The 21,186-nt window shown below is 40.4% G+C and overlaps 1 protein-coding gene across 2 annotated transcripts in view; it reads left to right on the top strand.

Annotated features, from left to right (window-relative positions):
- The first annotated feature begins 6,590 nt into the window (after positions 1-6,590).
- ARFGAP3 (ADP ribosylation factor GTPase activating protein 3) overlaps positions 6,591-21,186 on the top strand; it is a 33,521-nt gene continuing 18,925 nt past the window's right edge. Inside the window, exons 1-7 of one of the 2 annotated variants that reach the window (XM_042890366.1) lie at positions 6,591-6,719; positions 11,443-11,561; positions 12,640-12,712; positions 15,209-15,340; positions 17,270-17,353; positions 19,037-19,118; positions 19,512-19,571. In XM_042890366.1, the coding sequence (XP_042746300.1) occupies positions 6,651-6,719; positions 11,443-11,561; positions 12,640-12,712; positions 15,209-15,340; positions 17,270-17,353; positions 19,037-19,118; positions 19,512-19,571 (619 nt within the window). In that variant the 5' untranslated portion in view covers positions 6,591-6,650. Of the gene's footprint in view, positions 6,720-6,859; positions 6,995-11,442; positions 11,562-12,639; positions 12,713-15,208; positions 15,341-17,269; positions 17,354-19,036; positions 19,119-19,511; positions 19,572-21,186 lie in introns of those variants that run through there. The other variant, XM_042890367.1, reaches the window with a different exon arrangement.

Genomic DNA, 21,186 nt, shown 5'->3' with positions numbered 1-21,186 from the left:
GTAAATTACAACAGATTTGTGTTTAAAAAATAAAAATAAAAATCAAGTATCAGGTGAGTAGATATGCTACTTTAGGAATCTACACTGTAATGAAGCTAACAAATCTATTTTGAGGTAATTATTAAACACTGTTGGTAGTTTTGGATTTTATCATTTGCTTTTCAAATGTATAGATATACTTAGTCATAATGTTCAATGCATTAAAATGTGCAAGCTCTGAAAGTGGATGTATGTATGTCAAGAAAAACATAATTATTCATTCACAAAATGGTTACTAAATCTGTCAGGAATTACTGCCTTGGGTCTCTATATTGTAATATATTTTAGAAAACAATAAAATCTGTTAATCTCTTAAATACACAGAATGCACTTCATCTTGCGATGTATGTAAAAAATACTCTTATAAAGCAAATAGTACACCTGATTGCAATTCAAGATGACAAAGTCTGTATTATCTGAAAGTCATAAAGATGGGCATGCCAGCAGTTGCACTGTGCTGCTTAGGCATAGTGCACAACAGCTCTTAGATGCTGCAGCAAAATGTTTGTGGAAGAAGAGATTGATGTCTTCTGTGGGTACGCTAAATGTACTTACGAGAGCGCTTTCCATGGTATTGTCAAGTTTGATACAGATTGGATAAACTAAGGTGTTTGTTTGTTTGGTAATATCTGAGTCTCTTCTACCTTCTGTGAGAGATGTCTTTTTCTTTTTTGGTGTTCTTTATTGCTAACTGCTAGCAGTTAAGATAGTCGTGTTTGTGATTGCTAGCCAGAAGTTTGATCATGTCTCTCACATCTATATTTTTTAATCTAAATAATCCAGTTCTTTATGCTGGGCATCAAATTTAGTAATCATAGAATCTAAGTGGAAGCAACCACAGGAGATCTCTAGTCCAGTGGCTGATCTAACAGTCAACTCCACATTCAAACTAGGTTGCTCAAGTCTTGAGAGCTGGTCTGGAAAACTTCCAAAGGCTGTTTTCTCACCTCTCTGTTCAAGCAGTTACAATGCTTAATTATCATTATAATGATATTTTATTCCACTGGAATGGACTGCCCAGGGAGGTGGTGGAGTCGCCGAGCCTGGGGGTGTTCAAGGAAAGGCTGGATGTTGTGTTGAGGGACATGGTTTAGTGGGAGCTACTGGGAATAAGTGAACGGTTGGACTGGATGATCTTTTAGGTCTTTTCCAACCTTAGTGATTCTATGATTTTATAATGGTGTTCTTTCTCCCCTGGCTTTACCTGCAGTTGGAACCTGTGTCTTGTTCTGCTGTGCTTGAGCTTGTGCTCAGGAGGGTTGGAACTACATGATTCTTGGGGTCCCTTCCAACCCGGGTGATTCTGTGATTCTGTGATTCTATGCTTGAGCCTGCCGGTGTCTTGGTAGCCTCCAAATTGCTGCTGGGAGGCTGCTTCTGGGACCCCAGAATCATTTCTTCTCCAGGCTGAACAAATTTTGTTTCCTCAGCCTCTCCTCACAGAGCAAGTGTTGTATCCCCCCCTCAGTATGGCAAGTCTTTTTGGGGAAAAAATAGTAGGCTATTTTCTTAGACAATGTGTAAAGACCAGCAATTCCTTATGTGTAGTCCAAAGCTATATTGGCATTCTTCTTCATTTGTTGCCTTTGTTGAGACTTTGAGAACTTGTCACCAAAGCTTTAGCACGTTTTTTCCTCAGACTGCTAATTTACTTGCATCTATAATTTTATATTGTTGCCTACAAATTTGGTGTACGTATATAGAGTGTAAAAGCAAAGATACACTCTCAATATAACCACATTGTAGCTCGTAATATCTTGGTATAACAATCCAATCCATTGCTATTATCTCTTGTTGAGATATTTGTGGAGTTGGCCTGACATGCTAAAACTCTTTTTGCCATAGCTGACCTGAATATTTTTGTTCTGTTGTCTTTCTTCCAATGAAGCCTTTATTCATAACACTTGCAAAGAAGAAAATTAAAGCAGGCTTAAGAATTGGCGATAAGGAGAAACACTGAGTCTTGTAAGGGGAAACCACAGATCTGACATGATCTTGGCGATTAAAAAAAAAAAATATATATATATATATATAAATATTGTAAAACAAAGGAGAAAAGGAAGAAAATGGAAGATGATGTAATGAAGGTTGGATGTCAAGCAGCAATACCTCCTGTTCTCCTAGAGTCGCATCTATTATTTTTAAAAATTAACTCTGAGGTTACATAATCATCCTGTAATTTTTCTCCCACCTTTCTGGTTTGGCAAAGTTAGTCATTTACCTCAGAATATCATAGAGCTTGTTAACTGCAGTCACTTTGAAGGAATCTACAGAGCCTGCTCCTGATCTGTGAGAATGAGTTATTCCTGATAACATAGGATACTTTCACCTACTGGTTTTGTTTGAATTATAATGTAAAAAGCAATTTCAGAGCATAAGAAAGGTCATGCAGTAATTACTGCAGTAGACAATCACTTCAGTGTGTTTGACACTAACAGTTTACCTGCTGATGGTAAGCATATGTTGCTTTCAGCCTGCCTTACTTCCTTTCTCCTGTTAGAAATACAGATTCCTAGGGGATCTGACATCAATCCTCTAGCACAAAGTTTTGAAAATACCACAGAGGGTTCTTGAACCCTCCATTCAGAGAATACCTTTGTAGACCAGAAGCTCTGTTGAGCGCTGTTCACATTTCAGAGGGTGTAACAACGTCTGGTAGTAGGTTGGATGAGATCTGTGCCAGTAGCACATTGTGGGTGCCTTGGGAAGAGCATAGAAATAGGACAGCATGCAATGACGCTTCAGCCACAGTACTTCAAGCTGTCAGTGATCTGTTTCTTTTGTTCTGTGAAATAAGAAAAAGTTATTTTGAACATTCCGTTCATTGCTTTGTCAACAACTGTTGTTCATACAGAAGTAGATGAAGTAGGTCAGAAAAGTGATCCTGTAATTAGTTCCAGACAGACAACCATTCTTTCTTGTAGCTAATTGTGACCCCACTAGAGAAGTGCAGACTTTTTATTTTATTTTTAATAAAAATTGTATTTTTGTTTTGCATTTGACTCTGAAATTTACTTGCTGCTTTATTACCTAGTTAGTGTTATACAAGATATTTCTACTGGTTTTTTTTTTTTGTTTGTTTTTTTTTTTTAACTTCTGTAAATGTAGGTAGTTCCATAAACCACTACCTTCCTATTTACTGTTCTCACAGATAAATATACAAATTACATGTTCAAGCATGAGTCCTCTGAGCAACACACTGGCAACCTCCCACTGTTTGTTATGGTGGTCAGTGACTAATTTGTTAAATGATCATTTCCTTATTTCATGGCAATGAATCTAGGTTTTTATGAGGGAGATTAACAAGAACGTTTTGAAAATCCAGGTTACCTTTACTTCAGCTAGGTCACCTCTCTGCATGACCCATGAAGCTTTAACTCAATGAAGTAGCAACTGTATTAATTGTGAAGTGATTGTGTATTATGATATAGATATTTCTAGGAACCTGAAGCAGAAGATGCAGAAATTTGATTGCCCTGCCAAAGATTAAATGCTATTATGTGGCCAACATAGGTGGGTTTTGCAGTGGGATGCTGCTTCTAAATGTGACTTTGCAAGTCTCTTGCATTCCTAATGCAAACAGGTTTACAGAAGCACAACTGAATATTGTCTATGCAGTGGACTTGTCTGAAAATTATATTATTGTAACTTTTTGGCTTTGTACTGGACAATGCTGTTGAGATGGACTACTTTCAAGATTAGAAAGCTCCAAGAAACCTCACCTATGTGACGAAGTGGTTATGCTTCTTGATGTTATCAGTACAAACAATACATTATTACTAAATAAAAGTATATTATGTAGAACTGGTTTCAACTGGTTTTTAATGTAGTTTAACGCTGCTAAACTTCATTTCCATACTGTGGGACTAGACACTTAGATGCTTGATCTTTCTGCTCCAAGGAGAAGATTGTCTGGATGGATTATGTAGTCTGGAATGATATGTGTCTGGGACCATGCTGTGTCACTGAGGATATCATTTGCAAGAGGGAGGCTGGCCTTGAATTTCTAGAGCTGCAGCTGCCACGAAGCGATGTATTATTGTTATGCACAACACAGCTGTGAGCAGTAACAAACTTTGCTCAGTGTGACCAAGTTTCCCAAAGAAAACCAAGCGTAAGTAAAGACAATGAGGCTGTCTCCAAAATACCTTGAACAAATTGGCATTCTTTCTCAAGTAGAAAGCAAATGGCAATACAGCTTTTTGTGGATAATGGATCCAGAGAATGAATGCACTTTCAGACTTGACAGTTTTTTGTTGCTGTGCTCCCTTTTGACTGGCGTAGTGTTAATATTCTTTGTAATAGCTCATACGGTGCTCTGTTTTGGATTTGTGATGAAAATAGTGTTGATAACACACTAATATTGTAATCGATACTGAGCAGTGCTCTTCTGTTTCTCACGCTGCTCTGCCAGTGAGTAGGCTGGAGTGTGCAAGGAGCTGAGAGGGGGCATAGCCAGAACTGCTGACCCAGAGTGACCAAGAGGGATATCCCCCACCACACAGCACAACAATTAAAGCTGAGGGGAAGTTCATCAGGGTTGCTGCATCAGCTTGTAGTGATATAGTTTTATATCACCACTTTTCTTCTTTTTCTTTTGCTTCTCCCCCCCTCCCCCCCCCCCCTTCCCCCCCTTTTTTTTTTCTCTTGTTATACTGTCTATCTTAACCCATTACTTTTCTGACTTTCGCTCTTCCAATTCTTTCCTCCTCCTGGTGGGAATGCAGAGTGAGTGAGCAGCTGTGTTATGCTAGCAGCCAACAGGGTTAAGCCACAACAGTCCAGACGAAAATCTGCTGAGGGCTGAGGACACGAGTGGTATCAGCTTTGCTCATAGTGTTGCTCTACTACTGGCTCTGCTTAAGGACCTGTACTGCACCTAACTCCAAAGTAGAGGACATTCCAGCACTCAGTCTACAGGCACCTGCAGGCACCCTTGAAGGGTAGTTTTTAAAAATATTCAACTTGCAAGAGCAGGCAGTGAATTACAAGCACTGCCTGTTCCCCAGTAGATGTAGATAGCTCAGCCCTTGCTTCTATGTCCATTTGTTGATCACCTGTTTCCCCAAGTCTAGAGTTTGCTTTTAATATTGCCTCAGGTCATGTTTACATCCCTCAAGTTCCCATGTATGTGCTAAATGCTTTTCTTGCATCTTGTGTAGAGCTCACCTGCTGGCAATCAGCTGAGCTTGCAGGCTGCAACAGGTGTGTCTAGTTTGCACACCCACTTATCTGAATGGCAGAGTATGGCCTTGGGATAGAGGCGCTGTGTGAGACAGAGACAGTACAGAGTGTGTTAATGAACACAGTCAAGGATGGAGTCTTGTGCAGTGTGTGCAAAGTGGCTCTGAATAACTAGCAGGTTTTTGACATGTTGACACTAGGGCAGAGGATGAACCACTTCCTGAAATAAGAGTCAGTTCTGAAATAACCAACAGCCCACGGTGTTATTGCTTGTGCACTCCAGTTTAGCAGGGCTGCTGTAATGGCAGGAACTAGCTGCCTTTGAGCAGCATTGCTTGGGGAAGTGGCAGCGTGGCTGAGGAGAGTGCAGGACAGTAACAAGGACTGTCCTTTCCGGGGGCTGTGCCACATGGTTTAGTCTTCAAATTAACTTTGTTTTTCCAACGTTGATTTTTCCACTTAGCTAGCAAGATAGTACCTCTCCTGCCTTTTTTGTTTTGTTTTGTTTTTCTTTCCCTTTCAGTACTTATGAAGCTGACATAATAAACTTTCTTTCGTGGAAATCTGTTGGCAACTTTTTCTCCCTGAGAGGCCAGCAGCTGTAGGCTGGCAATCCTCATGCAGCCCAATGGGGTTTGGCAAGCAAATCTGGAGAACATGTGCAGAATGTATGGATGCCTATGGAGGGTGAAGGCCAGGGCCTGAAGACAGATTTCCATGCAAGGTGGAGGTGGACCTTTTGGGCCCTAGATAACTTATTGATGGCCCTATTTTCAACAGGTTAGAGCAGCCACTCTGCAGAGGTCCCCTGAACCTAGACTATTATACAAAAACACGTTAGGAAAATTTGCCCTAACCCTGTTTCATGTGCGGGTAGTGTGTAGTCCTTCCTCTGCATGCGATGAGAGTGAGGGGAGGATGAACAACAGTACTGAGATGCCAAGATTTGTCCCTGAAGTTGCACACTTCAGTGTGAGTGCCCAGAGGAAATGCCCATCTCCTCACGTTTATTCACAATGCTTGAAACTAACACGCCGTGTCCAGGAGTGGAAACCATTCTGTTCGCAGTGTAACAACATGTCCCACTTCTCTTTTTTCCAGACCAGCAATCGGAGCTGCTGTTGCTCTCCCACGTTTTATCTCCTCACGCAGCCGACGACCGGCCCTGCCCGCCGTTCGGCCCGGGCGCCTCCCGCAGCCAGGCGCTGACGCGGCGCGGTCGCGCGTCCCCATGGCAACCGGCGCCCCCTTGCGCCACGCCGGCGGCTACAAGCCGCGCCCCGCCGGGCGGCCCTGTGCGCGCGCCCGCTGCGTGGCCGCTCGGCGGGAGGGGCGGAGCGTTCGGCGGCGGCGCGGCCCGGACAGCGAAGCGGGCGGCGGCGGCGGCTTCGCTTGGCGACCCTCGCGCCTCTCCCCCGCCTGCCGCCATGTGCGAGCCCAGCAAGCAGGACATCGGCGCCATCTTCAAGCGGCTCCGCTCCGTGCCCACCAACAAGGTGAGGGCGCCGGGACTCGGCGCGGTAGGGGCCGCGCTCCGCCGCTGTGACACGTCGCACTGGCGGGGGGCGGGGCGGGGCGCGTGTCTCGGCGGGACTGGGCCGCGCGGGGCGGCTGTCCGGATACATGGCACGGCTGCGGCCGGGCTGCACGGCGGGGACCCGGCGCTTTCGGTGATTGGAACGACCGGGGGGCAGCAGCGCGCCCCGAGATAGCCAAGGCATGGCGGGTGTTTCTCCATCGAACACACACGATCCCTTCCTTGGTGACAAACGTAGGTGTTGCCTTTAGGTCAGCCAGTGAGGACTTGACCTGCGGTGTAGCGGCCGTGGTATTGCGTGGGACGTGCGGCCGTGAGAGTGTCGGGGCCGGCCGGCTCTTGTGCAGGGTACAGGCAGTGGGGCTTTGCTTGCTTCCGCAGAGCACGGAGACTAAAGAAAAGAGACAGTCGGCAGTTGAGCTAGTTTCTAAAGCGAGGAAAGATCCCCGTCCTTCAGGTCCCCCCTTCTGCTTTCTTAGTTCCAGCTCCTGAGCCGCTTTCCTAGTTCCAGTTCCTGAGCTCCGTGCCCAAGAGATGGAGCAGTGTTGCAACGCTCCCATCACGCCGTTGCTGGAGCCACGCAGGCCCGCTGCTGCCTGTTGCCGGCAGGGCGCACAGCTCCGTGCAGAGCCCTCTGCCTCCTGCCGAGCCTGGGCGGTGGTGCCCGGGGCCGCTCAGGCGTGTCGGCCTCACCTGGCTGTGCTGCTGTGATACCTCGAAGGGATTCAGTACAGTGCTGGCAGAGTTGGACTGGGGCAACGTTTGCTCTCGTTCCGACCAGGTTTGCTTGAAAGCTGTCATTTGTGTGCAGTCGGATGACAGTAGCTGCGGTAGGTAACTCAGTTACCTACTCTGGACAGTAACTCAGGTAGGAAGGAAAGGCTTATGAGGAGCTTCAGTAGCTCACATCTCGCAGCTTTCCCATGCCCAGGTAAGAAGAGCTTTCTTGAGCAAAAGGTGCTGTTGCCACCAGCTCACCTCATAGAATCAGAATGGCCTGAGTTGAAGAGGACTACAATGATCATCTAGTTTCAACACCCCTGCTATGTGCAGGGTCGCCAACCACCAGACCAGGCTGCCCAGAGCCACAGCTCCTCGTGTTTGACTGCATGCTGCTTTGATCTTTTCTTGTTCTGTTCTTAGTCTGCCCCTTTGTAGGGCTTTCCTGCAGCACCTGAAAAATAAGTGCTTTGGAATATTGGAAACATTTCCTCTTAAAATTTTAGTAGTATGCTTTAGCTGTTTTGTGTATGTTTGGGTGAGTTTGGGAAGCACAGGTGCTTTCCATGCAGCTGTGGGGCCCTGACTGCCTCCTGTGGGAAGGTGTGTGTGTGTGTGTGTGCACACTGCTGGGTGCTCTGCGAGGCTTCCAAGCACATGCTGGCCTGGGCAAAATAATTCTCATTTAAGAACATGTGCAGTTTTAGTTTAAATATTATAGCATGTTTTGATTGGAATTTGAATAGTGATCTTGTATCTAGTGATCTTGTGAACTTGTAGCTCGGTCTCTGGTTTCTTTTACTTTGTATGGCATGAGAAATAGCTTATTGGAGTTGTTTTGTTTTTTATGCACTGCATAATACAGAGTTGGCTGGCAGCATTTAACAAACATGTTACAGTTGTCACATAGGATGTATTTTGAACATACTAAATTATTTTCAGACACAGAAGCTGCACAGTATGACTCATAGAATCATAGAATCATTCAGATTGGAAAAGACCTTCAAAATCATTGAGTCTAACCACGACTTAACCGTACTACTCTAGCTCTAACAACCAACCTTCTGGTTGATTGGTATGGTTGGTTTAGATGTTTGCAGAGCTTGCCTGGTTGGAGGACTTGTCCTGGTGCTGTTGTATATAGACTCTTGTTCTGCCACAAGTCTGTCTCCCTGCAGTAGATGCATTTCTGTTCCCTTTTCTGGCTCTGTCCCTTCCCCTAGTGAGAATAACATCCATGGCACCACTTAGAGGCCCAACTCAAGAATGTGAACTGGCTGCAAACCAAGAAGGTGCATTGTGGTGGTGGTTTCTCAGTTTTTCAGTTCTGTTATTACATTTTGTGTATGTGGCTGTCCCTTATGTCATTATTAAGGCTCCCACTCTCCCCATACGGCAGCCTGGTGCTGTTCTGTTGGCAAATGTTCCTGCTCCCTACCTTACCTCAGCATTGCTGCTGATGTGGCTGCAATGCGAGTTGGACCTACCTTTGCTCTGAGCCAGTTTGTAGCGTTGCTCTCCAGTCCCATCAACAAGCGCAGTTATTATTGCTGATGCAAGAAAAGGGAGCATATCTGAATGCTGCAGTGGGTGAGTAAGAGCAGCTGTGGCACGCAGCTCACCTTTGCCCAATGACAAACTCCTCCTGCATGGCTCAGTGCTGGGGCCTTGCACAGCTGACACATGCCTTCATAGCCCTGGCCTTAGGCTGGGTGCTGAGCCAGCCCTCCTGGATGACAAACCTAGCATTTCTGCAGGCCTTGTGTCTGTCTGTAAGTTTCCAATGGTAGTGGGCACTGTGAATTTGTTCACCACCATAGGTAAGGGGTTTGCTAACTTCCACCTCTGTGCAAGGTGGATGCTGTACAATATAATGACTTCTTGCTATGGGTTATCCCTAAATCTGTGTTTGTTTTGGTACAAACAGCCTGGTTATGGCTTTTGCTTTAAGTGATTGTTACTGAATCTGGACTGTCCCAAAATGGCCGAAAACAAAATAGACAAAAATATTGAAAGTGTACTTAAAAAGCAACAGATTACTGAAGTGTAATCTTCAACCTGATTTTTATAATGACTTTGAGACCTTAGTTGTACCTCAGTCAGTACAAGAAACACACTGTCTCTGGTTTTAAAACAGAGACAATTTCAAAGGCTGGTTCTGAAATCTCTTACTTTATTCTCAGTTCTTAGAATTTATGTGTTGGGAAGCACTTCAGAAATTGAGGTAGCTCAGCAACATGAGTGTGAGTTAAGTACACTCCTTCATCAGGTAGCTTACTGAAATGTAACTGTCTGTTGCACAACGTGATGGAACTGACAGTTCTTAAAGGAACTAGGTGTTATTCCTACTTGCATCGCAATCCTTAAAGATATGGCTTTATCTCTGTGAGTCATTTTCACGGCTGTCTGGAACAGAGCTGACAGAGACCTGGGCCAGTGAAGACAGTGAGCTGTCCTGTTCTGTGACAGCTGCCTTCCACAGTGATGCAATAACTGTTTTCAGACGCTAAAATTAAGAAGAGCTTATCATTGTACTGAGGAATCTTTAGGGACGTCACCAACAGAACTTTTCTAACCATGGGATTATTTTTCAATCACTTGCCAATGCTCAGGATTCTCTTTTCCCATTTCTGCTCTGGGGAATTTCTGCCCAGACCACTGCTCAGGGTCTGCCTTGCTCTCCTGTGATAGAAGCAGGACTGGGGCTGTTGTGCTAGCTTTGGTCTCCATCAGAAACCACTTCTAATTCAGTCATCTCCTTCCTTTTGCCCTGGGAAGGAACAGCTTGAAAACAGCCTATTTAAAATGAAGGTGAAGCTAGCTTTTTTTTTAAAGGACTCATTCTTCTTTTTTTTTTTTTCCCCCAACTTCCTGTATATCATTCTTCCCCATGTGCTGCTCACTTCAGGGACTCTCTCCTGCTCCTCCTTTTAACACTCATTTTCTACAGCTTTTCTCTCATGTCTTCTTTCTGCTTATGTCACTGAATGACCCCATTTCCACATGCAATTGTGGGATACAAATATGCTTCCTGCGCTCCTTCCTCTCCTGTAGTTTGGCAGGGTATGTAAGAAAAATGCTCTATTTAGTCACATTAGTGGAGACCCTAGCAGGAAGAGTTGTTGGTTTGGTTTGTTTTTTTCCCCTCACCTTGGTTTTGAAGAATAAGGTTGCAGAATGAAAATCCATCAGTTTAGGTGAAAAAACTTGCCCCTGTGGAGTTCATTTTTTAATAGATGCTGCTCAGGATGCCCAGTAAGTGGGTGCTTTTACTGTGGAATTAGTCCTTTGCAGCCTTTATAACTCCACTGAAAAAGCATTGATCAACTAGAGAAGTATTTCTGTATGGGAACATTTCTATATGTTATGCATGTAACATTAAATAGGAATAACTGTATAACTGTTTCTGTTTAAATTTGCATTCTTCCTTGCATTTGAAAATACCAGATAATTTGTTTTGTTCTCTCTTTCCTTGACCAAAGAGGCACAGATGTCAGAATAACCAAAGTAGGACTTGAGGGCTGTGGACTGTACAGAAAGCACAAGGTATATGAGGTGTAGAGGCAGATATCTCTTGTAGCTTCGGCTGAGTGTTAGGAATCTTATGTGGTGGGAAAGTCTTAGCTTTGGCTATGATGTGATTTTGGACACGTCAGCTATTTAACCAGTCTTGTTGTGGACAGCCAAATGGTTGGTTCAGCAGCACGCAGGTAATGCATAGTACAAATGGGAACATCTGGCAGAGTCTTAGGCCTAGTGTTACGCAGAGTGGATGCTTTCTTCAAGCTCAGGCAGGTTGTGCAGCTTCTCTTTATAAAATCAGGGTTGTATGAAATTGTGTTGACACATGCGTTAAGGTTGAATTAAATTCCTATCACTGCAAGGGTGTTAGAATGACCCATAATACAGCTACGAGAAGAGATTGTGCATAAGTCAAGTTAATGATCTTTGTTTTCTTTAAGGTATGTTTTGACTGTGGATCGAAAAACCCTAGCTGGGCAAGCATAACATATGGAGTCTTTCTTTGTATTGACTGTTCAGGGACGCACCGATCGCTTGGCGTGCACTTGAGTTTCATTCGGTAAGTGGTTGGTATCTTCCTACAACAGCAGTAGAAAGATTTATATTCTGGCTTCTAATGTTTGTTGTTGTTTTATTTTCTTTGGATGCCTGATCAGAGAGAGAAGCCCATTCTTTTCTTCTCCTTCAAACGTTTTTAATGTTTGTATTGGCTTTGTTTTATCTGATGGCTACTTGGGAACTAGGTAAATAGGTAGGGTTCAATAGCACTTATGCCGTGCACCCTTTTCCATTACCTGCTTATTGTGTCAGTAGCACGCCTTTGTTGACAGATTTGTTTCTGCACTGAAGATGATGAAAACAAAGAAGGGAGTAAGCACTTTGAAGCGCTTCATCATTTTCTCTGAATCAAGACCGAGGCAGATAGCACTTTGTTATCTTTGTTATCTAACAGTGTGACAGTGTGTTGATCATAATGATAATCTGATGCGCTTGCAAGCCAGTTAAGAGACCCACGTAGCCTTTTTTTGCCTGCTTTGCTTCCTGAAGTAGTTCATTACGTTGCTGTAGTGCTTGTACTAGGGGTAGGAGGAGAGAGTTTTTATATAAAGTGCTACCCTCTTTGGTGGCTCAGCCAGTTGTTGCTGTTTTACTGAGGTTCTCTGATTTCAGGTGAGTTACCCTCACCTGAGTTACATCTGGTAGGCATTTGAAATATTTGAAATGGAAGATACTGTTTGAAGTATATGAGAGCAATGCATTTAAGAATAGATTGCACTTAAAAGCAAATGTTTTCCATCAGCTAAAATCAATATTCTTCCTCTGTTGCTTTGTCACTGTGTATAAGAATGTTACAAAAGGTCTTTCAAGAATCCATTCCTGATGATCATAGTATTATAATGATTAGAATTCTTCTAATAAAATTACAGAATCACAGAATTGCTTAGGTTGGAAAAGACCTTAAAGATCAAGTCCAACCACAACCTAACCACACTATCCTAACTCTAACAACCCTCTGCTAAATCATGTCACTGCCTCACACTTCCCCAAAATAATTTGTGTGAGAGACTCTTTGCACAGAAAAAGGTAGATTTTGAATGGCTATGGAGATAACACTAAGCATGTTTCCCTCTCTTTAGATCTACAGAACTGGATTCCAATTGGTCTTGGTTTCAACTGAGGTGCATGCAAGTTGGAGGAAATGCAAACGCTGTATGTATCCTGCGCCTTGAAGCTTGTTAGGCTTGGAAACTACTGTTGATACATTGTCAATACATCTAATTTAACAGTGAAACATTGGTAACTGCTGAAAGATGGCTTTCCTTCTGCTTGTAAACCTAGTTAACATGTGTTTTCCTGAGGCTGTGTTTCCTTATGGGGCTTACAATGATGCCATGCCAAAGAGCATGTCAGTGTTGGAAGTCTCTCATAAGTCAAGGTATGACTTTGGTACCCATTGAAATCCGGATAAGGCACATGATGCTGTCAGAGAGGAAGTAGCAGTGTTTTTGTTTTGGCCAATTCGTATTTGCTGTTACTTTTGGTTTCGTTTTTCATATGTACTTAGAAATAAGTTTATTTCACAGTATTTTTGTAAGTTAAAGTTATGCCAGTGCTGCACCTTTCTCAAAAAGAAAGTTCTAGTTATTTATCTATTTCCATGCAGAGAACGGTGAATTGAGGATCATTATAATTTATCTTACACTTCTGCATTTTGCAGTCTTTGAATTCTTTAGATTTGGTACTTGGCAAGGGACTGTTTCTGGTGTGCAGATCTGAACAGCTGTGCAGCTTCCTCTGAAATAAAGTGATGTTTTCACCCTCCTTTACTCTTTCTCTCCTTTCTTAAGTTATATTCTTTTTTTAAGCTGCAGTTATATGAATTTAATTGTCAAGTTTCTTACCACCTGGTACATAAACACCATAGTTCTAACTAATCAGAAGAGGGTTTTTTTTTTTTTTTAGCCAAAGGTTTTAAGACAATTGGAAAGAAGAGGCTGCAGAGTTTGAAAAAGAACCACAGTTACTTTCAGAAAGCATATTCCCAGAGGATTAACAGTAAACATCTTTTAAGTTTGTGTGGTTTCTTTTACATTCTGCTTGGATGTCACTGTTTCCTATAACGCATTGCCAAGAGGTCAAATATAAGCACACTCACTCCTTGTATACCTCAAATTCATAATGATCTGTTTTGGAGTTCCTGAGAAATGAAGATAAATGGCTGAAAATTTAAAGACCAGTTTAGTAAAGTACCTGAACATTTAAAAAGTAAAGTTGACATTTTGCCTTTAATTTAATTTAAAAACAGTTTGGTTTTTTGTTCCAGTTCAGTTAAATTCTATTTTTACTAACTGTTGCTTAGATGTACTGCCAGATTAACATTTGCTATTTGTATTTTATAATTGCCTGATGACATTGAATCTTGGATAACAGCAGTTGTGAACTTCCTAACTATTTCCTAGCTCTCTTGAAGGTTGCTAGGAAATGTGGTGTTGCAAGTTCCTTTTGTCTTCAGAATAAATATCTGCAGTGATGGCAATTGGGGCCTACAAAGAAAAGCTCTGAAAGTCAACTTCATAAATGTAAATGTTTTTATAAGCAGATATACACAATCTTTGTGGCAGGGTGACATTTACAACTGTTTTATTGTAGTTACAGCAGTTGACTGGCTTAATTTTTTACAGAGTGTGGTATTTGTGTACTGGTTTTACATTTGACATTACAACCTTCAGTTACCTGGATTTGTTGACTCTATCAGAAACTTGTTTAGTGTGTTTTGCTGTAATGGTCTGATACGTTCTTTTGTGCAAGAACGTATGATGTAATTTGCTACTTAGTTCTAGGTATTAAAAAACATACCTAGTTTTTCCATGTTTTGATCTTGCAAACAAAATTTGTATGTAAATAAGCACGTAAAAAGAGTGTGTGTATCTATACGTACATACACAGAAATTTGGGGGGTTTGGGTTTTTTTGTTGTTGTTTTGTTTTGTTTTTTTTTTAAGGAAGACCATTTCTTTATATTCATTTTGATGCTGTTGAATTACAGCATCATGGAATGACTTGGGTTGGAAGAAATGCTCATCCAGTTCCAGCCCCCTGTTGCAGGCAGGGCTGCCCCCCACCAGCTCAGGCTGCCCAGGCCCCCACCCCACCTGGCCCTGAATGCCTCCAGGGATGGGGCAGCACAGCTTCTCCAGGCAGCTGTGCCAGGGCCTCACTGCCCTCTGAGTAAAGAATTTCCTCCTAACATCTCACCTAAATCTCCCCTTTTAGTTTAAAGCCAGTCCCCCTTGTCTGCCCATGTAAAAAGTCTGTTGAACATACATTATTCTCCCTGGCATGTTTGACATGAAGCCAAGCAATGCCTTTTAGAATATTAGAAACATCTTTTGAAGCACAGCTGTTAGCAGTCAGTTACCTCTTCCTTTCTTCAGCTGTTAGATTTGGAGGTAGGAATCATTCTATATGATGGGAATTGTGTATAATTCTAGAACATTCCACTGATGTTTTTGGGTTTTGTTGTTTTATGTGTTCATATGTTGCCATAATGGAGTTTTCTTCTTATTTTGGAGATCTACATAGACTTCATAGTTTACAATTAAAGACAGGAGCAGAGTCTTTTGCTGCGTTGCAGAGTATACTAATGTTAAGTGCCATTTGTTTTGAAATTTGTTTCTTATAGCATTTTATATATTTTGCTTCATAGTCTGCTTTTTTCCATCAACATGGATGCACAACAAATGACACCAATGCAAAGTATAACAGTCGAGCTGCTCAGCTTTACAAGGAGAAGATTAAATCTCTTGCGACACAAGCAACAAGAAAACATGGTACTGATGTAAGTCATGTATGTCTTTTGTCATTCAGATTTCTGAAACATTTCCCATTTACCACTGGAGTCATTGAAAGTTTCTAATCTACAATGTGAAAGATAATTATTTTGGAGGTACTGCTACATATTGCTTTGAGGAGGCAAGAAGTGGAGTAAATAATTTGCAGCAGATACCGAGGGTAGAGATGAACCTGATGTTTCAGAATCACTTCTGGGTTACTCAAAACATTAATTGTATCATTTGGAGTAACTTACAGGAATTGTAGGTGGAAACTTCAGGTATTCTTCAAAATGGGAACTACTTTGTTTCACAGATGTATTGCAAAATTGTATTTGTGCTGTTGCACAATGAATATGCCAGCTCTTCTCCATGAATTATGTATTGTGATTAGATTTGCTTTTCTGCAACTGAATTATTACTTAGAAGTACAGCATAGTAAAAACATAGAAGTTCCAATAGCTGTCTATAAGATAGTTGTGATTTTTACAGTGTTTTGATTTGAGTAGGTACATTTTTCTACAGAAAATATACTTGAAAAATTCACAAATTCTGTGTCTTGAGCATACTGTTCTGTTAAAAGTGCTGATGCAGTTCAGGCATGCTGTCAAAGCCTAGAAGTGAGATTGCTGACAGGAAGAAGTTGTTACTGAACTATGCAGCATATGAGTTTGCTGAGGCGTTAAGTAAGTTTGACACAACACTTCTGTTTTGCGTATGCAGAATGAATGCTTTGATTGTTTAATTCAGTGTGTTCAAGTCCGTGTCTAATTCATTTGAAGTTGATCAGATGAGTGGGAATTAAACAAACAAAAAAAAAAAAAGAAAAAAAGAAATGGAACAAAACACAATACAGTTTTCTTGCTTTTTTTTTCTTCTAGTCTATATATGATACAGCATGAAATTTAGTGAGTTACAATAATTCTATGTTATGGATATTGTATTTAGCATGGTTTACATCACTAATTTCAGATAATTTTTTTACTTAATAGCTTTAGATATGAAACAAATTTAAGTAAACTTAATATACTATTTGCGTATAAGTTGGCATGAAGTTCCCCAAATGACACTTTAAAGAGCTGTGGTTATCTTCAGTTATAGATTTCATCCAAAAATTTGGTATTAATAATTTATTTCTTACATTTAAAAAAATAGTAAATATATTTCTGAATACACTGCAAGCCTGAGTGGTGATGTGCTATCTATATTGAAGTTTCGTTCAGTAATTAGTCTTCATACTGGTCTCATTTAAAAAAAACCCTCTAATTTACTGGTTCGTTTGATTATTTAATGATGAGGTAAGCATGTTGCATATTTCATAACCTTTTTGAATATGGTCACTATTTTCAGCATGATGTCTTTTGCGTGTATTAGTAAGAACCTTCTAAACTTAGAATGTAGATCACAAGTTCAGGTATTGTCTTGCAGGGTTCTGGGAATGACCTGAGGCACTTAGGGCTCTGCAGCTTACCCTGAGAACTGTTAGCATCTTGCTACAGCTTTCTGCAGGTGTAGTAGAGGTTTTGGAGCTCTAGACCGAGTGGGACAATTCATCAAAGTACCAGACCATGGTATTTTCTTAGTGTTTTTTTTATTCTTACATGAGTATATGAAAAAACTTGATTCTAAAACTCTAGTGATACTGAATATTGATAATATTACTGCAGCAGAGCTTATACTGAGTATTTGGTTAGGAAGGAAATGGTTACTGCGAAGGAAGATATCACAGCCATGGAATCTAAACAAGGAATGTCATATACTCAAATAAATTGGCAAGGGTGAAGTACTTAGGAAAAGAAAATCGCTAAATTTTTAACCTGATAAAAATGTAGTTTTAAGATAAGTGCATTTTTCAGAATACTTTAATGCAATTGTCTTGTAAAATTAATAATCTCCTCCTCCTTCTTTACCTTGATCCTCTCTGTGAACACTTGTAGCTGTGGATAGATGGATGTGGAATGCCACCTGCATCACCTCAGCACAAAGAAGAGGACTTTTTTGCGTCCCATGCTTCTTCCAAGGTATAGGTTGGCTCTACTTAATTCTTTGCTTTCTGAACATATTAGGATAACTGTGTGTTCTGTTATGAAGGTTAAACCCTGAAAGAAAATCTTAGGCAGTAGGTTGTTGAATTAAACTCATTCATCTTCTCATCCTTCTGTGAGTCTCAAAATTCTTCCTGAATGTGAATGATTTTCTAAGATGATAATTCAGAATTACCCAAATAGTAGCTAAATCTGGAATGAAACTGTTTTTCTTAGGCACATAATTTCACTTGGACTCATGACTGAGCCATTTGGCTTGAGAGTGCCCTGATCTAAATTCACTAAGTGAAAACTTCAGTTTATAATCAATAAAATGTAATAGTTCCTAAAACATTGGTGAAGCAGGTGCTTTTTCTTTCCTCCCTGCAGAATTACATCCTCTTTGGAAAAAAATTAAAATAATTTTCTGCAGGCTGTTGCTGCTGTTGGTTTTTATGTGTTTGATCTTAGCTCTGCTCTGCTTTCCCAGTGCCTTTTGGTGATAGGTGCTGTGTATATTTTGGAGAGCAGTGTTTCAGAGACTCTCTTGACTCTGATATTTGAAAAATACCCATGAAAGCAATTTAGACCTTAAACCTCCAATAATTAAGTTACTGCTACACTAATACTCCTAAATATTGCAACAATATTGAATGTTCTGGCAGTAGTGTTTTCTAGTACATATGCTGTCTGTGAACACCTAAAGCTTTTTGTTATAATCTAGGGTTTCACCAGAAGATGATCTGTTCTGACAGTAGAAAAATAATTAGTGTATTTTTATTTCCAAAAGGAACATGGAATAACACTTGCAAGGAAAAGCATAAGCTGAAGCAAGCTAGGGAGAAGGAGGGTTAAGCAGAGAACTGCTGTAAATATTTTTAGGCTGAGGACAAGAAGTAGGAACTTGATGCAAACCCTTTTGGGAGAATTTATGGGTCAGGTACAATAGATTTTCAGAGCAAAGTTTTTGAATAGCTGAGAAGATAGGAGTTCAGAGACAATTAGTTTGTGTGCCTCAGGGCAAGAGATTCCTTGAGTGTGGTATTTTGAGAGGGAAATTACAGGAAGCTTTGAGGTTGAGGTTTTAAAGAAAAGCAAGCATGAACTGGCAAAGGGCTTGTAGAGGAAAAAAGGTAATATTAAGCAGGTATTATTGTGTCCAGGCCTCAGGCTTGCCTGGTGAGAAGGATTTGTCTGAGCTAAATGAAAGGACTCAAAGACTTTGGAGTACTGCTTGTAGTCAAAAAGTAAATGTTAGAAAATAAGAAGTATGAGAGCCTAGCGTGGGGAGAAGAGTTGGTTACTATATGTAAATAAATTAGAAATCAGATCTCATGTACTGTATAAATGTTAAGAGTAAAAAAATAAATAAAAGAGAATGGCCAGCATGCAGCGATGAAATCTAGAATGTAATTAAAATGCATGTTGTTGTTTTGGATGGTAAACACTGAAATTTCCTGAAAGGTGGACTCAGATGCTCAGCAGTGCTTTGAAAGCAGGTCACTTTTTAATAAAGGTAGACATTTCTTTTAATAGGTTTTAAAACTAGAAGCTATAGTCATAAGAATTCAATACTAACTCATCAGTGGTTCTTGAGTACAGTGCTCGTATTTATTTGATGGATTCCATTTTGTGTGCAATTCTGATTTTTATTTTTATTTTTTTTAATTCAATATGAAGAATACAGAATGGGTATTATCAGAGCCAGAGCCAGTTCCTCTACAACAGAAAGCTTCAGAAAACATCCTGGAAAGCTATGAAGGTATGATTGGTTCTTTGTTAACAAAAAAATTTTGTGCATTTTCTGACAGTTTCTTTGTTTAGGCTCTCTTTACCTTGCTTCAATAGTTAAATCATCTAACCTTGCTAATAACTTCAGAATTTTGGGAAGGATTGTGTTTCTAGAAGGGTTGTGCTAGAATGTGTGGTGTTGCATGTTCCTTTAATAATGTTTAGTAGAAATCCAACTTAAAGTCTGATTCAGAAGATTTCAGATGAATCTTTGGGTGACTGTTAGTAGCTGGTAAAGCTGTAACAGAAATAACACATTATGCTGTCTATATCTAACTCTGAGGATGGTGAGTTGTGTTTTGGTATTTAAACATTATGATGAACCTTCTGGTATTCTTACCCTTGCTGTACATTATATTTTCAGGTGGACCAGAACATGGACCAAGTGTTGATTGCCTTAGTACATCACCAAAAGCCACATTAGGTAATGAGCATAAGCAGAAGACAGCAACCAGTACAGTGTACCTCTCTATGTGTTTTTACTCAGAATGTGTGACTGGGGAAGGATGTGGAAGTCTTACTTCAATATTCTGTACATGAGTTACTTTGAAAAATCAGAATTTGTTTTACGACTTCTCTTAAATGCTGTATTCCACTAAAGAAATCAGGTTTAGTCAACAGTGTTCTGGTTTTATCTATGTTATCCTTGCTGACTTGGTGAGTTTAAATGCACCGAGTAATGTTGACCAATAATGCTTTGAGTGTGTTAGCTGCCTTCTAGTTCTGCATCTGTACACAGGTAGAGCACTTTGCTGTGAATAATGGCCTGCTTTTTTTGTTTATTTGTTTAAGCAAGAACTTTATGTAAAGCAAGACTACAAGTTGTAGGTCCCTTTTTCTACCTAGATGTAGGTTTGCTTCCTTTTCAGAAAACAAAACATAATTAGGCAGGAAAAATCTTGTATTTGTAATTTAAGATCTTCAGTGTCTAGAATCTTAATTTGCATAACAGTAAGGAATATGTCTTTGTATAACTTAAGAAGTTGAGGAAATCAGAATAGAATTAAATACATAGGTGGCGTATCTTTTTTAGGATCACCCTGCAGGAGCCAGGAGTATTGATTTTTTTTTTTTTTTTTTTTTTTTTTCAGCAGCACAGTGTTAGTAGAGAAGTATTGCTTGGTCTAGCTTAGTGCTTCAAGATGGCATGATCTTCATTGCTGTTTTTGAGTTCGCTTTTTTTTAATGAGATGGAGACTAGAGAGTAGGAGAAAGAGTAATCTACATGTGCTACCTGTTTTTTCTGATTTTTATCTATAACACAGGTTTTCACAGAACAAGTGCTTTTCTTACTTGTTTTGGACAAGGCAAGTTCTATCTTACACGAAGAATCTCTGTTCTGTGTATTCTTGTTTAGTCTATTTCTGACTAAATTTCAACTCGAGTTTCTCCTATATGTGTAAGCATTTAGTAGGAGTTGTTTGGAAACTGAAGTTAATTCAACTGCTAATGGCCTCATGAAAGTACCAGGATCAGAAGTTGCTTCAGACTTCATGAAGAGCAGGATGTAAATACGTTTATTTTGTATGTTTCAAAGTCTAATACAAAGCATTAAGTCTGGAACCTGCAAACTTTATATGTAAATTTAGTCTCCTAGTAGTATATGTAGGCAATTGAGCAAAACTCTTCAGTTCAGTGGTAAAGTATGTTGTCACCTCTGGTGATGTTTGTGATTTTGTTGGTGCAGTTATGATGATACTGATTTATTTTATCACTGGTTGTTTTAAACATAGATAGTGCCTTTCTATCTAGTGAAAATTTGTCCTGGAAGTGGTTTGGGATCAGGTAAACCTCTAACATGATTCAGAATGGCAAGTCTGTGTACTAGTAGGTATCCACAACCAAAAACTGAACTGTAATTTTATTCTTCTTAAGAATAGGCGAGAGGTACCATATCCTCAATCAGAGGCTCTTTCTCACATTTTCTTGGTAATAGTTACCACTCAGTTCACTGTTACTCAATTTAGTTTCTGAATCTCTTCTTGAAGAAACTGTAATACTTTATGATAGTAAATTTGAAAACACATCTTGAGACTGAA

Source organism: Lagopus leucura, unplaced genomic scaffold (assembly GCF_019238085.1).
Source record: "Lagopus leucura isolate 7727_CA_CO unplaced genomic scaffold, USGS_WTPT01 Super-Scaffold_100159, whole genome shotgun sequence".
In the NCBI taxonomy this organism is placed as follows: domain Eukaryota; kingdom Metazoa; phylum Chordata; class Aves; order Galliformes; family Phasianidae; genus Lagopus; species Lagopus leucura.
The sequence above is the reverse complement of the archived record's forward strand: the minus strand, read 5'-3'. Positions and strand labels throughout refer to the sequence as shown.